We start from the raw sequence: 15,498 nt of genomic DNA on the forward strand, positions 1-15,498 counted from the left end.
CGCTCTTTCCCCCTTGAACAGGCATGCAGGACTACACCCAGTGCTTCCACTGTGGCGGGGTCTTGTGCAACTGGGACGCCTCGGACGACCCGTGGGAGGAGCACGCCCGCTGGTTTCCCCGCTGCCAGTTTGTGCTGCTGTCCAAGGGCGAGGCTTTCATTGAGAAGTGTTTACGCAGGCATCGCCTCAGTTCGGTTAGTGGTACCTCCTTTTCTTTCTTCCAAATTGCGCGGCCTTGCTCCTTTGCTTGTTTATGCGCAGGCCAAACTGGTTGTTTGCCCAATATGTTTCAGGGTCAGGCTAGGATGTCTCAAATGTATGCAATGACAAGCGTTAGCTAGCCTTTAGCATGACGGTACGTTGCCCGATTTCCCGGCACAAAGATACAATCGTGTTACAAACTGTAGCGCAGTCTCTCGTCTTAAGGAGCTGAGCGGGAACAATACGGTTTTCAGGTGGTCGCCTGGACGTGTGGAGCGCCATTCGTCGATAAAAAAGATACTGGCACTGAGCTGACGGGCCTGGCGCAACCAGAGCGGTACTACCTGCGTGAGCCCGTCCACGCAGAGAGCCAGCGTGCAGCTCTAGTACGGCAAATACCAGAACAGAGCCAAGAATTTGCAGGCAACGAAGAGTTGTTGCGGGTCCACCGAAAGCTGCCTGCCCTGTCAAGGTGAGAAGGCATACTTCGCCAAGACGCTGATGGGGGTTAGCACTTGAATTTGAAAGTCATTTTAAGATATCCTCCGAAGTGCTGCTGCACTACCCGCAGAATATTTTTATTCTCATACTTCAGCACCTAACATCAGCACCTCGACTCAAAAAAAGTTAATTCATCATCATCATACTTTCATCAACAAAGCTGATTTGTACCTTGCGTTTCCCCATTCTTGCGAAGAAGCGTGATTAACAACCAGGCGGTGACCTTTTTGGTAAGTTTCTTTTTTTTTTAATCTTGGACTACCAGGATAAGAGTATTCTTTTGTAAGGTGGTAGAAACTTGATATATTACACGTGCCTTCAGGCAACATATATACCACCTTTCCACCGCCTTTCCACCTTTCCACCGTCTTTGCTGATTAACTCACTAACTGGTACCACGAGTTTGACAGAGTTTTAAAGCTGGTCAAAATAAAAAAACCTAACACAATGTGACTATAAGTTTTTATCTCCTGGTGAATCTGCGTATCATCTTGCAATGCAAGTGTCAATCCTTGAGAAGGTTTGTAATGAAGAGTATAAAATCAGTAATCTCATGCGCAGATCGATGTTGTAACCTGTATTATCGAAGCCTGTATACTATATTTTATTTTTGTTATACGTATGCATTCGCAAAATTGTGTTTCGTTGCAGTACAATATTTCAAAGTGTCGATTAGAGCCCGTCATGTGTGGTATATACCGCCGATTGTGTAAGCCCAGCTCGAAAACTGTGATATGTATTGTGTAGATGCCCTTCCCGCGAGAATCCCGCGAGGTATTGGCAGTATGTTTAAGCAAGTAAAGAAACGAACAAGCAAATAAATAAATGCATAAATAAATAAATAAATAAATAAATAAATAAATTTACGATCAAAGGCTAGGCTCTAGTGGGGTTGTAAAGAAGATTAAGACTTGAATTCGTCCTGCAATCTTATCAGCTTTGCTTCTATGAAAAGAGCACGTTTTCGCAAAGCTGCTGCAACTTTTCCTCGTGTCGAAGGTAGTTTGAAACTTAAAGGACCGCACATCTGTCGGCTAAGAAGGCGCAATAGCGATGGCCAGAGCGGTGGTAGCTTCCAGAGAGAGAATATAAAACCCGGTGAATACCTTCAACTTTTGAATTCTTTCACAGCTTACACGGTGGCTCATGTTTTGCCAGCTCTTCTACAAGTCAACAGCTCCTACCGGGGGTAGGGAATTACCTTGCTTTTTGAGGACTAGGGGGCATTAAGCTGACGGCACGCACTCATTCTGACGTATGTCTTTTTTTTAGGTACCATCATTTCAAAGTGCCATGGAGTCTTTTCTGTCATTGTCAACCCCAAAGATGCTGTATAATATTTTTGGCAAGTGAATGTCTAAAACGAAACTTGCCTTGACTCGTCCCCACCCCAATGACACTGGCGTGCACATGGCTTGTGCATGCGGTATTTGTTGAATGTGCGGCTTTGTCCGGCAGCGTCATTCGGGTCTAAGGAGCAACCGCTCCACTCTTTGTAGTTGCACCATCGCCATTTCTTAGGGAAAAATGTTTAGATGAGTTGGAATAGTCCTCGACGGTATTTATGCGACCTCTTATTATTTAGTGCGTTTCGATTGCGGCAATTTTTTAGGGGCCACTTTTTGCCCACTTTTATCGTTTCCCCTCTGACGTGCTTCTTGTCTTGTAGTAGCGGTAAATATTTACAGAGATCCGAGAGGTGAAATTATTGGGAAAGTTTGGGCTTTGTTTAAAACAGCGAATGCTGCTTAAGCTGCTGGTTGGGCCGGCGAACATGAGCAGGTAAACCCCGCCGAGCGACGACGTTATGGCGCGCGCCGGCACCTCTCGACCTTCGAGAACATTCTTACCAACGTTCGTGGCGTGCTCTCTCGCGTGCTGTACTCCTAGTTAGTTCACCTGCGTTCGCGCCTCAAGTGGGAAGCCGAGAAAAGCTCGCGCTACAGACGCCGAGTTCGCGAAGACGGTTCACGAACCGGCTAGTTCGCCAGTTCCCGAGGCGCGTGAGTTCCCAAAGCGCGTCCACCTTGGGACAAATAGGAAAGCCTGCCGACAAAATTATCCTGGCCTGCCTCATGGAGAACATTCAGCGGCAGGCGCGATACAAGGGGTACAAGCATGGCTTCGGAAACACGTCGCAGGATGCCTCGCTCTATCGCTTGTTGCGACGAGTGGTGCAGTTTTGACGGTGCAATGAGAAGTTTAATGCCAAAATGAAAGGAGCCAAAGGGCCGAGAAGCGCTAGCGTAACCGACTTCTTAATTAGAGTCCCCTGCGCCAGGCCATGGTGGCCACCGAAGGAGTTCAAAATTTTGGATCAAACGCTCGCCCCGTGTCGCCCTGGCTACTCTTGGAGCTTCACCACAGAACCTGCGGGCACGCGTACAATGCACATACTTTAATTAGTGAATTTTCATCGCTCTTTGGGGGGCCAACGACGTCACCACGGAGAAAACTAGACCGACTCTCGAAGCATAACCACGCAGAAAACGTGGCCGAGTCTCCACGTACAAACTCACCCGAGCCTAGAATAAACTAGGTGGCGCCGCCAGCTTCGCTGTTTGTCCAGTGTTCGCGCCTCTAGAGCAAAGCTGCCCCAATTTTTTTCGCTTGCAAAACTGGCATTGATAATTATTTTGGAGAAAATATTCTGTAACGTGAGGTTAGAAACCAAAAATAACAAATATGAGTCCGAAAACAATAGGCATAGAATATTTCCCTTCTCAAACATCCTCCCAGAGCTTTCTAGAATTGTGGAAAGCAACCATGCGGCACAGTTCTCACAGATGAATATGTGCTACACCTGCAGGCCTTCAAATGGCAGGACACCTGTCGAACAGTCTTCATCGAGTGGCACCACGATGACGCCCCCAAGTCCTCCCGAACTTCCTGAGAACATCTTTGGTGAGAAATAACTAGCCAGCTGGCTGTGACAAATACCACTCGCAGGCAGCAAATGAAAATTGCGTGTTTATAGAAAGGGGCATAGCTTTCAGCTGCCTACAGTGACCTATACATCACTCCTTTACAGTAAAATATCTGGCTTCTGCATTTCGTACTTTTGCGGTTCCAAATTTTTCTTGCAGAAAACTACTGCTAAGGTCCACAAAAAAACTTCTACATAAGCTCAAGTAACAAAGTAATGTCGAAAGTTAAAAAAAATGGCACGTTTCGACTCAACTTAAGTCAGCCATTCATTCAATAGACATCTACACTCGATTTGTGGGTATGCTTATATAGGGCGATTCAAAAGGTGCTCTACGGACGCCCTACAAAGAGTAAAAATTAGATATCCAGAGTGCATTGAACAGTGGACTCGCAAGGACGTGTACAACACAAGGAATTTTCATTGCATAACCTTATGTTTTATGCAATAAATATATACGTCATAATTACGCACAAATGTCTACGTCGTGCGAGGCAGATAATTTGCCCCGAATGGGTAATGGTTAAAATCATCGCCGCCTGTATTTTTTCAATGCCAAACGCGTCGCCCGCTACCTAATGGGTCTGATGGGGACAACTGTTTTGGGACACATGCTGCAAGGTGGGGCCCTAAGGTTAACCGGGCTAGAGTTCCTGTATATAGATCCCCTACAGGAGCAGAGTTGCGCGTTCACCATCTTGAGTCCCCGTTACGGCTGCGTAAAATGACCCGTCACGCATGTAGCAGCCGCAGCGCCGGTTGATGCAGAAAGTAGATATCGGCGCATGAGTGTGATGCCGTCTGAGCAGGCGATCCACTGTACAGCCGCTGCCGCTTACCTGCGCATAACTGCAAAATAAGTACGGTGCGCAACACTTAAAGCAGGCTTTCTTGTCACGGTGCATCCGGTGGCACGGTCGTTTTCTGCCTAAGTTTGCGGTGACTGCAGGTATGATGGTTTTTTTTATTTTGTGGCAGAGGATGGATGTCGGATCGTTGTATGGAAGAAAAGGGATTTGCACACGCCTGGCACCCGAGGATAACAGTGACGATAGGTGACTTAGTGACAGTGATTACGACGATGTTGACTACAATCCTCATGCACAAGCACGAGCTGCGCCCTTGGGAGACCCTCCGCCAAAGCAGTGAAGATGAAAACGGTGACGTGGTGCCTTTGTCAACTGCCTCTGCCAAACAGGCAGTGAAGTGGAAAAAAACAGACTGTCAAGAACAGCGGGAAATACCATCCTGGAATACCACTCTTCCTGAAAAAGACAATGTGCTATCACCTATTGAGTATTTCAAAGAGTTTTTTGATGACAGCTTACTGCATCACATCGTCCAGCAGACCAATCTTTTTGCAACGCAAAAAACCCAAACAAAGGGATGGCCCAAGTAGGTGATAAGGACGAAGTAGGCGATAATGTTGCATTCCAGATATTGGCCGAAGTGCCTGTCGTCGCAAATTCGCGACAAACCTAAAAGTCGGCGATTAAGTTGCATCCCAGATAATACAACTGTGGAATGTAATCACGGTGTCTGTTTAAAGCCGAAACACAAAAAAAAAGAAATTTTTTGCGGCCTATTTCATAATTCCGGCGTTAAAGGGTTAAAATCAGGGCTTTGTTACATAGAGGGTCACTTTATTCAGGTTTAACTGCACAGCCGTTTTATACTGAGAATTAACGACAAAGCTGGCTTTGCAGCGAGCAGTTTTTGTACACCCACAACAAAAATGCATGGAACCCTATAGCCTATGTCTGTCCCTACTCGGACCACTTCGGCCTGTAAGTTAAACAGCACCAATTAAATATATGCTTTCTCGACGCGTGCTGTGCGTACGTCGCTCTCGGGCCCAAGTCCCGAGTTCCCTTCGGGAGGAAGGCAAACGTCCCGGCGGGTTCATTGCCTGCGCGGTCATCCGCAAATTTATCAAATGAGGGGATAGGCACTGGCACATTCGTTTTATGGGCGAAGCTCCTCTTGCTCGGGCCCTGTGCCGTCCCTCGTTGCTGCTGTATCCGGCACATTAATGATGATTGTGGCAGTATCCCCCTAGGGATTGTCCAACCAAAGATTGGCCGTAGAGGTCAAAACGTTCAACGCGTTCGTTGCTACCTAACAAGGAGGAGAGGAAGAAGAAGAGGTTGTCGTTCGTCGCCTGCGAGCTCAAGACACGTACCGGGGGTACGCGACACAAGATGGTCTGCAGAAGACGACGGCCAAGGTGGCTAAAATGACACACACCGAATTCGCCAACTTACCCATGGAGATTCTCATCATCCCAAACAAGCCCTACATAATCACCACAAACATGGACGTCGTCGACAGGCTTGTCAACGGAGCGATGGTAAGCTTGACGTGTCGAGTCTTTACATGATGTGCGGGCGAATGTTTCACGGTTTTACCGAAAAGGATCTTAGCTTTCCCCTCTCATCATCATTCACTTCGTGGAGATGGCGGGATTTCTTTTCATCGCCTGGCGGGAACGACTCGCGCTTCGAAGACACGTTGCAGCCTCGGGAGTTTTTGATCACAGACGCAAAATATACACGGAAAATTAGGCGCATCAGGTTCTCTTTTAAAAGCGGCGTCTGGAGCCTGTAACAGAAAAACGGCCGCTTAGTAGGCGCTCCATTAAACGAGGCACTCTATATGGCTATGCGTTTTATTGCGCGAGATTGAATAGAATGCGGGCATCAGCACCTCTAAGACAAAAACGGCGCTTTACAGAGGAGTTCCATAGCGCCTCGCTTCAACCCCGCAGTAGCCACAGTTGGTCGTCCCCGCCAATATAGTACAGACGAGGAGAGAGGAAGAACGAACAGCGAAGTTCACTGCGGTTGTCAACTCTCCGATGCCACGGCGGAGGGAGTGAGCTGGGGCGCACCGCCTAGGCGACAGGTCACAGCCGTTGGAAAGCGTTTGGGCGGACCGCACAGCAAGGTCTCTCCAGCGGTAATGTTAAAAGCGCCTCGACAAAAAAGGTGAAAGGAGGCGTTTCAGGCGTTTAACCGGACATTCATGCTTTTGCATTCTCAACGCACAAGAAATGATTAGGCGTCCTGAGATTTTTTTACAGCCGTTTTGTTGCCCTAGAAGAACGCCTAGTCGTCATTGAAGAAACGGAACGCAAAGCCCATAAAAAGCCCAAACAACACACCGCTCCCCAAGACCCCAAGAACGCAACCCCTAACCTCCCATCCGATGATGACACCTTCTAATCCACCTATTCACGACTCAACGCCTGCGTCCTCGATACTTGTATGGCAATGGAACTAACGATCGTACCGAAGCAAGCAAGCTTCACTCCTTCCACTTACACAGCAAAATTCACCTGACATCATTGTCCTACAAGAAACTGACACCGACCACATTGCATTACGAGGATACACAGCATACACCACAGACCCCAAATCCAGAACGGCCATCCTAGACCAAGCATCCGAAACGGCACAGGCACATACGCTACCCACCACAGTAGACTACACATTCATCGAACTGCTGCCCCGCAGGAAGTCGCATAGCAGCCTTACATTATAAATATATACAGCTCACCCACCTCATCCCTCTCTGGAATTGACGGACTACTAAAACACGTACGCCAACGCACCAAAGGACATAAACTCGTTGTCCTCGGAGACTTCAATGCTCCGCACACAGCTTGGGGTTATCTGAGAAATAACCGCAAAAGAACTCTGCTTCAAGAAGCCGTTCAAAAAATTATCTCCACCTCTGCAATACCTGCGGTAGCCCTACCCACATCGGCAACAGTGTTTCAAGAGACACCTCCCTTGACCTCACGTTCACCTACACAATCAACGATGCCATGTGGTCCTGCCTGGAAGAAACCTCAGGCAGCGATCACTACATCATCCAACTTCAAATCCCACACCGCAAAAACAATCACCAGCGAATTGGCACGGCCAGACTAACTGACTGGAAAAAAATTCGTGAAAATCCGCCCAGTGATCCCATCGACGATAAACAAGAATGGACCGCACACCTCTTCACACAAGCCTCGAAACATACCAAAGAGTTAGCGCTAACTGAAGATAACCCAGCCATTGATGCCCACCTGCTTCACCTCTGGGAAGCGCGAAACGGACTCTTGAAACGATGGAGAAAACAAAAAACAAACCGTAAGCTGCGGATTCGCATCGCCAAACTCACGCTAGAAGCAGAAACTTACGCTCGTAAATTAAGTCAACAAAATTGGTCGGAGTTTTGCAATAAACTTCAAGGAACTCTGGGAACCCGTAGCACCTGGCATTTTCTCCGCTCCCTCATGGGAACAAAAGAATCGAAATTGACGACGGCGCATCAACTACGTAGACTGATACAGAACTATCCAGGCACAACACCTCATTCAAGAACTATAGAAACATCTCAAGGCAACATCGGTAATCCAAAAGCAAGTTATCCCACCATACACCAGTACCCCCAATCTACAGTTAGATGAACTTTTCTCAATAGCCGAAATGAAAGCCGCTGTGCGTAACCTCGCAAGAAACACCACCCCGGGAAAAGACAAAATTCCGGACAAACTACTTCGCAACCTCGACCCAATAGCCCTTCAAAAACCTACTACAGTACATCAACAATCAATGGACATCTGGGTCCCTAACACCACAATGGAAACACGCAGAAATAACCCTCATACCTAAACCGGGAAACCCTCTGAATACAAAAAATGTACGACCCATCTGATTAACCCCATGTGTTTGAAAACTCCTAGAACACATGGTCAAGAACCGACTTTCACCCCACATCGAGGACAATGGTTACTTCCCGAATACGATGTATGGAATCCGCTCACATCTCTCACCCCAAGATGTTCTACTTCAACTGAAAGAAGATATCATTGACAAACTTACAAATCACCACAAATTCTCGATCCTGGCTCTAGACATCAAAGGAGCATTTGACAACATCACTCATTAAGCAATCCTCGAAGGTCTCGCCTCCACTAACGGCGGCCAACGTCTCTATGACTACATTGCCTCATTCCTAACCAATCGCACTGCAACAGTGGGAATCGGGCACCTCCGTTCCGACGCTTTCCAAACTATGCATAAAGAAACCCCCCAAGGCTCAGTGATATCTCCACTAGTGTTCAACATCGGCATAAAAGATCTACCTCCTCTGTTGACAACTATCCCCAACCTGCGACACGCCCTATACGCCGATGATCTCACACTCTGGACTCCTACGGGCTCCATGGGTGACCAACAAGGCGCCCTCCAAAGTGTCATCCAAGTAGTACAACAATACCTGCAAGCCCGGGGGTTGAAATGTGCCCCCAAAAAATCCGCCTTACTTACACTGTCTAAGCGAACACCTAAACAGCGCGCCAACTCTATACCGGATCCTGAACTCAGCATCAATATTCAACCCGTTCTTAACGCCCCCCCCCCCCCCCCCCGCCTCTGAATTCTGGGGCTCACTATTCCGAAATACGGGTCGGGTGCCCAAACAATTCCGCCACTCCAACGTACTCTCTCACAATTAATGCATCTTATCCGCCGAGTTTCTCACCGAAGGTTTGGCCTCCAAGAATCAGATACTCTGCGCATAATCCAAGCCATCCTTATCAGCCGTATTTCATACAGTGCTCCTTACCTAGCCCTGAAAACCCCCGAAGAAAGCAAACTTAAAACCGCGATACGGCAAGCCTATAAAACCGCACTAGGATTTTCCCCTAAAACGGCAACAAACAAGCTACTACAACTGGGCGCCCACAATACGTGGGAAGAAATCCAAGAACCGCACCGAATTTCTCAATTCACACGCCTCTAACTCACCACCACGGGAAGAGCGACCCTCCTCCGGCTGGGCTATTCGACCCCACAAAAGCAAGGCGAGAAGACACGCATTCCCGGACCAATTCGACAACACACCAGAGTGGCTCCAATCCCACGTAACATGCATCCGACCTATAACAAGGCACGACGAGCAGCAAGAGCACGGGCAACCCATGTGCAGTACGACCACTTCCCCTTCACTCGCTCCATACCCCCACAAATCTGCCCACGCTGCCAGTGTGACCAACGCCAGCGGAAAAGAGTTAACCGCGGTCAGGACCGTTACAAAATCTATAGAAACAGCAGAAGTACTTGCTATCGCCATAGCCGTTACCACTTGCGAAGACTACACAGTTATACTGACAAACTCCCAAGCTGCATGCCGCAATTTCTTCGTCCTTGTATCCCTCGTCCAGTGTTCTCTTTGCTGCGCTTAACAAAGTTATGATGGATTACCAACTCGCTCGTACAGACACGTTCCAATTTCTTGATCGGACGAATCTCCCTACCAGCATTGGCTATACTAAAAGAAATTAAGCGACTTCCTGAACTACAGATTGTCTGGTCACCTGGCCACGAAACACTCAAAGGAAATGAGTCGGCACACGCCGCCGCCCGCGCGCCTACACACCGGGCCGTTTCCCAAGAGGGTGACAAAATACAAGATGACGACATCCTCACGCCTACGCCCCTGAAAAATACGCCGATATACTCGCCCACTACCGGCGCGGGCGCCAACAATACCCAGCACCCCCCCCACATCTATCCAGAACCAAAGGTACAATACTCCGGCGACTACAAACTCTTACCCCCACAATACCCTGCTCCATGCAATGTACCCCACCCTCTACCCCGCATCTTGCAAATACTGCCCCCATCCTGGCACCCTATACCATCTGGTATGGGGGTGTAAACAAACTCCGTCCCTTACTCCCAATCCCCAACCTACTTACGAGCAGTGGGTGGCACAGTTGACCAGCTCCGACCTCTCCTCCTAGCGTAGCCTGGTATAGAGGGCCCAGGTGGCCAGCACAGGCCAGGGTATGCCGGACTAGAGGAAACCCCCCACCAGGCGATTGCCCAGACAGCAGCACCTAAGGCTCGCTTAAATCAAGTTTATTCCTACTCCTTTTCCTTCTTTCTTCCGAGAGAAAACGCTTGATGTCTGGTTCGGCTGAGGTAAGTCTTAATAAACATCTCATTTTCAAGTTACAACACCCCTTGCAGCGTCCTTCCTTTTGTTCGCGCTTCTTGGGGCACAATATATTCGTGCTTTCCTATTTTTGGGGAGAGGGGGTATGTGTTCAGGGGGGGACAAGTTTTGCACAAAGAAACACAATAATGCGCTTACACGCTGCCTAAAAAAATGGCCGCATATCTGCTAACTTGGGCTGCAGATATCTTCAAAATACGATAATCGCCTGCCGCCGCAGCAACGTAAATACCCCTCTCCCCTCCCCCGCCAACCTTTTCCGCCCTTCCTTTCCCATCTCGCTCCTCGCACAAAAAATATGGTGCAGGTTTGCTCAATTCAATTAAAATTTCCGGCGTTCCACTCATCGCGAGCCGCCTGTTGGAACCTTACGGTGTGCTCGGAATGTCACCACGAAATCTAGACTCGGGGGCGAGCTCTTTTTGTATTTTCGGTCAAAATATTCTTTTGAAACCCGTATGTCTAATTTGGTCCCCCAATAATCAATCACACACCTATTTTTTTAGTAAAATGGCACTGCTAATCCCAGTTATGTGTTGATGCTTTGCCCCAAATATGCTACTTTTATTTTTCCTCCACAATTTTGACAAGTAAGAATGATAGCACCAGATTTAGTGGTTTGGAAATTTTTGGCCCATGTGATCTTCTCCTTTCAGAATTGATTTACTTTTGGCAGGATGGCGGAATCGAGGGACATACAAACAGACAAACCAAAACTTTCGAGTTTATGTACCCATGAAAGACTTGACATTCAAAAAATTGGGATGGGGTCGAACCTGTCCCCCCTCTCCCTGGCTGTGTGTCCACATTTTACTTCAAGAGTTCACACTACCGGTTCAGTGAGGATCATAAGAGATAGAGAGAAAACTTTATTTCAAAGGTCAAGTCGGGTTTAGTGCGTTTGAGTCCTCCGTGGGATACAGTGGTTTATTGTTCATTAAGGCAAAAGCTTTCAAGGCAGCGCGCACGGGTTGATTTACGTGCGCGTAGCTTTCTTCTTCTTGAAAGGAAGCCCACGTTTTTCTTTCGTCAGTTTTATTTCCGTCTTGGTTGGCTTTCGCAGGTGGCGAGGTCAGTGCGGCTGCCAAAGGTGAAGTGTCGTCGCCCCTTCCATCTGACCCAGCCGAGGTGGTCCTCGAGAACCGCCGCCTGAAGGAGCGGCGGCTGTGCAAGGTGTGCCTGGATGCGGAGGTGGGCGTGGTGTTCCTGCCGTGCGGCCACCTGGTGGCGTGCTCCGCCTGCGCGTCGGCGCTCTCCAACTGCCCCGTCTGCCGGGCGGCCATTGCTGCCGCAGCGCGGGCGTTCCTCTCCTGATGGTGGCATCAGAGCGCTCATCTTGATCGATTTTGAGGAAGAGAGAAAAAGAAAAAGAAAGAAATGCAAGAAAAAGAGAAAAAAAACAGAAAAAGAACAAAAACATAGGAACGAAAGCAAAAACGCAGAGAAGAAACGCAAAAAAACGGAAATGCAAACAAAAACAAACAAGCTTGCTGGCAGCAGAAATCAGAACATGTACGCCAGTCTTGCTAAAAATCTTCGTGAGTGGCGAATGGCGCTGCGCTTCCTCACCTGCGACGAAGGCGACGCTCTGTGTGGCGCGTGGGCTCCCACCGTCTGTGCGGTGACCGAGACGAAAATATATCACCTCCCCTTCAAGCATGGTTTGCGTCACTTGTCCTCGCTACAGGTGGCAGCTTTTGTCTTCGTCGGCGAAAGGTACGGGAATCGCTACCCCGCACATTCCCAAAAACGTGTAACGCGGCGGCACGACAAGTGACAGGAACAATGGTTAAAGAGGACGACGTATACATACCAGTTTTCCCCCACTGGACAGCCTGAGCGAGGCCACGCGCCAAACAGAGCTTCGGCTTAGTTGTAGGTGGGGGAGCGCAGCGCTGTACGGCGCCGCCCTCCACGCCATGTTCTCGCGACAAAATGTTTCGCCCATTTTTTCTCCCTTATTATGTATAACCTCTGCCACGAAACACGTCACGTAGTTGCTCGACGGCGTTCGTGTAGTGTGGCACCCCCTCTAGGGACCCTGCAACACTTTTCTCTACTTTTTTCTAAATCCCAAAAGCGTTCACAACGCAGTCAATAAACACACCCGGTACTTATGTAGGAGGTCCCGAAGTCCCACAGCGAAACATTACTCCTCAATGCCCGCCAGATAACATAGAAACTCGTTCGAAAGATTTTTCCTGTTTCACTGTCTTGGCGTTCTTTGAGCACTCGCCTTACGTCATTACAGCGGTGTAGCGGCTTTTGGCCGGCTGTTTCAGTTGCAGCAATAAACGCATTCGATAGCCACTTAACAAAAATGCCACAAAAGCAAAGCAGAAGCTGAAGGCGCATATGCTGCGACGAGCAAATCACGCAGTGTCTCTCCGGGCTGACGATAACTGCAGGTTTCGTACTGCTTCCAGACGCCAAGAAAAGAGAGAAAGCGTTTTTCGGAAGTGTTGCAGGGTCCCTTTAAGTCCATGCTCCACGACATTTTCTCACGAAATAATACGGACGAACAGTGCCATCATCAAATCTTGCGCAATTTACATGACTAACTTTTCAGAATCGTGTGGCTTTTTTTAGATGCTTCGAATACGAGTCCCGACCTATTTAACCCATTTTTAGCTTCTTTGAGGGCTGTGTATGCTACTGCGAGGCTTTATAAACGTACTTATGCTTTTTAGCACCCTATAATAGTTACAAATCCCCTACTATGTGGGTTTGTTGGCCCGTATATCTGTAACCAGTAGTCTTCATTGAAAAACAGCTACATTCATCCAAAACATTGTCCAGGATGGGACTATGGGATAATCGTGCATAAAATACCACCTCTTGACACCACGGTGTAAAAGCCATTTTCGTTGGGAGTGAGAACATTACTCTTTAAATGTACCATAAAGACAAAATGCAAGATTGATTAAAAAAGAGTGCTTGATCCTAAAATTGATACCAATGTAATAGCAAACGTTAAATATTTTGTATGTTGCACAAGCACAAGTACTGGAGACTCGCAAGCCACTTTGCTATCGAGTATTCATGTTGTCATTGAATCACGTTTGTTCTATTCGTGGCCGCCAGCCAGAACAGCTTCCAGGACCTATGATTAATTGATTGTGTTGACTTCTCTACTCATGTATTAGAAAACTGATCGTTTTCATATTCAATTTTATGTTAAAGCAAAGTATTTGTAGATTGAACGGAGCTTATTTAATTTCCAAAGGCTAGTGATTTAAAATTAAGCAATGTTGGTTTTTTATGGTGTCCTTATTGGCACTACTGTGAATTTTATTTGTTCATTACTCAGAGATAGACAGAAGGCAAGCACTTACGCCATTCCCCCTTTTCAGATACAATACAGAAACAGCCGATTATACAAGCTGCGTGGGGCCAATGTAACCAATTGTGAAATAATAAAAACTAGCTGTCCACGGTGTCTACAATGGGCTCTCTTTTCTATCATACACTGTGTTGCACTGCACAGTTTCATAACTTGTTCTGACCGGTAAGATTCTGATTTAAAGGCATTCCTGAACATTTCATTCCCATAAAAGGGACAACATATCCTACTCTTATTCCTTTCCTTTTGACGATATCATCCAGAACATAAAATGTAAGGGCTGTTGTATAGCACCATAGACACATGTACATACTTCTCAGTTTCCTACTTCCCAGGAGCAAAAAGAAAAACAACTACCAGGATATCAGGGCAGTTATTATAATGTTGTGAATGCAAACGCCTCTATGTTGTAATTCTTTTAATGACACAAGCCTTTAGAGGGGGAGGTAGCCACAATGAAAAAAATAATGAAGATTGCAGCATTCACTTTTGAACTAAGAGACAAAATCATGCGCCTTCCACCCGGTTAAGCCAGTTAACTCGCGAGAAAGGTCAGAACGCGGCAATCTCATCATCATTATCACCAGCCGACTTAGGTCCACTGCAAGACGAAGGCCTCTCTTATTGTCCTACAACCGCTCCTGTCCTGCGCTGCTCCAGTCCCCCGATTCCCTCATTTCATCTCTCTATCGGATTAATGGTCTTCCCCTTCTTATAGACCCATCTGTTGGTATCTACTCTGTTACCCTAATTGTCCACCGGTTGTCGGTGCGTCTCACTACATGGTCAGTCAAGTCTATTTCTCTTTATTTGTACTCTGATATCTCCTACTCTAGTTTGTTCTCTGATCCAGGTAGCTTGTTTCCTGCCCTTAAGTGTTGCTCCTAAAATTATTCGTTCCATGCCCCGTTGAGCCAACCTAAGTTTGCTTCCTAGTTGTTTAGTAGCGCCAAGTTTCAGCTCCGTATGTCATCATCGGCAGTATGCACTGTTTGTAGATTTTTTTAGTGACATAGGCAGCTTACTTTTCCTTATTTGAGAGTGCTTGCCGAGTGATCCCCAACCCATAACTATTGTGCACCGGATTCGCCTCTCGTGGTTGAGGTAAGCACTAACCATCTGTCCGAGGTAGTTATATTCTGTTACTTCCTCTAGCATTTCGTTTTCAAAGCTGAAGAGGACGCTTTTGGCATGCTTATTCCTCGCTACTTTATATTTATACATACTTATTTTTAGCCCCACGCCATGCTTTCTGATTGTAGTTCCTCAAGCATTGTTAGCATGCGTTCTGCAGTCTCACTTAGCAAGACTGTGCCCTCCGCAAACCTCAAATGGCTCAAGTAGTCCCTGTTTATCTTTAATCGTATGTTTCCCAGTCGAAGCTTTCTAAATACCCCCTCCAGACACGCTGTGAATGGTCTTGGCTAGATGGTATCTCCCTGTCTTACTCCCTTTCGGATAGAAAATTTATCGCTTTGCTTGGGGAGGGTCATCCTGCCCGTGCAGCCCT

At 47.5% G+C, this 15,498-nt stretch overlaps 1 protein-coding gene across 2 annotated transcripts in view; it reads left to right on the forward strand.

Annotated features, from left to right (window-relative positions):
- LOC144137592 (death-associated inhibitor of apoptosis 2-like) overlaps positions 1-14,081 on the forward strand; it is a 103,543-nt gene extending 89,462 nt beyond the window's left edge. The window contains exons 8-11 of one of the 2 annotated variants that reach the window (XM_077669515.1): positions 22-194; positions 456-673; positions 3,512-3,606; positions 11,709-14,081. In XM_077669515.1, coding sequence (XP_077525641.1) covers positions 22-194; positions 456-673; positions 3,512-3,606; positions 11,709-11,959 — 737 coding nt within the window. In that variant the 3' untranslated portion in view covers positions 11,960-14,081. The remainder of the gene's footprint in view (positions 1-21; positions 195-455; positions 674-3,511; positions 3,607-11,708) is intronic. The other variant, XM_077669516.1, reaches the window with a different exon arrangement.
- Positions 14,082-15,498: the final 1,417 nt, after the last annotated feature.

The sequence above is a fragment of the Haemaphysalis longicornis genome, unplaced genomic scaffold (genome assembly GCF_048455015.1).
Source record: "Haemaphysalis longicornis isolate Haplotype H1 unplaced genomic scaffold, Haemaphysalis longicornis Haplotype H1 scaffold_41, whole genome shotgun sequence".
NCBI classification, from domain to species: Eukaryota; Metazoa; Arthropoda; class Arachnida; order Ixodida; family Ixodidae; genus Haemaphysalis; species Haemaphysalis longicornis.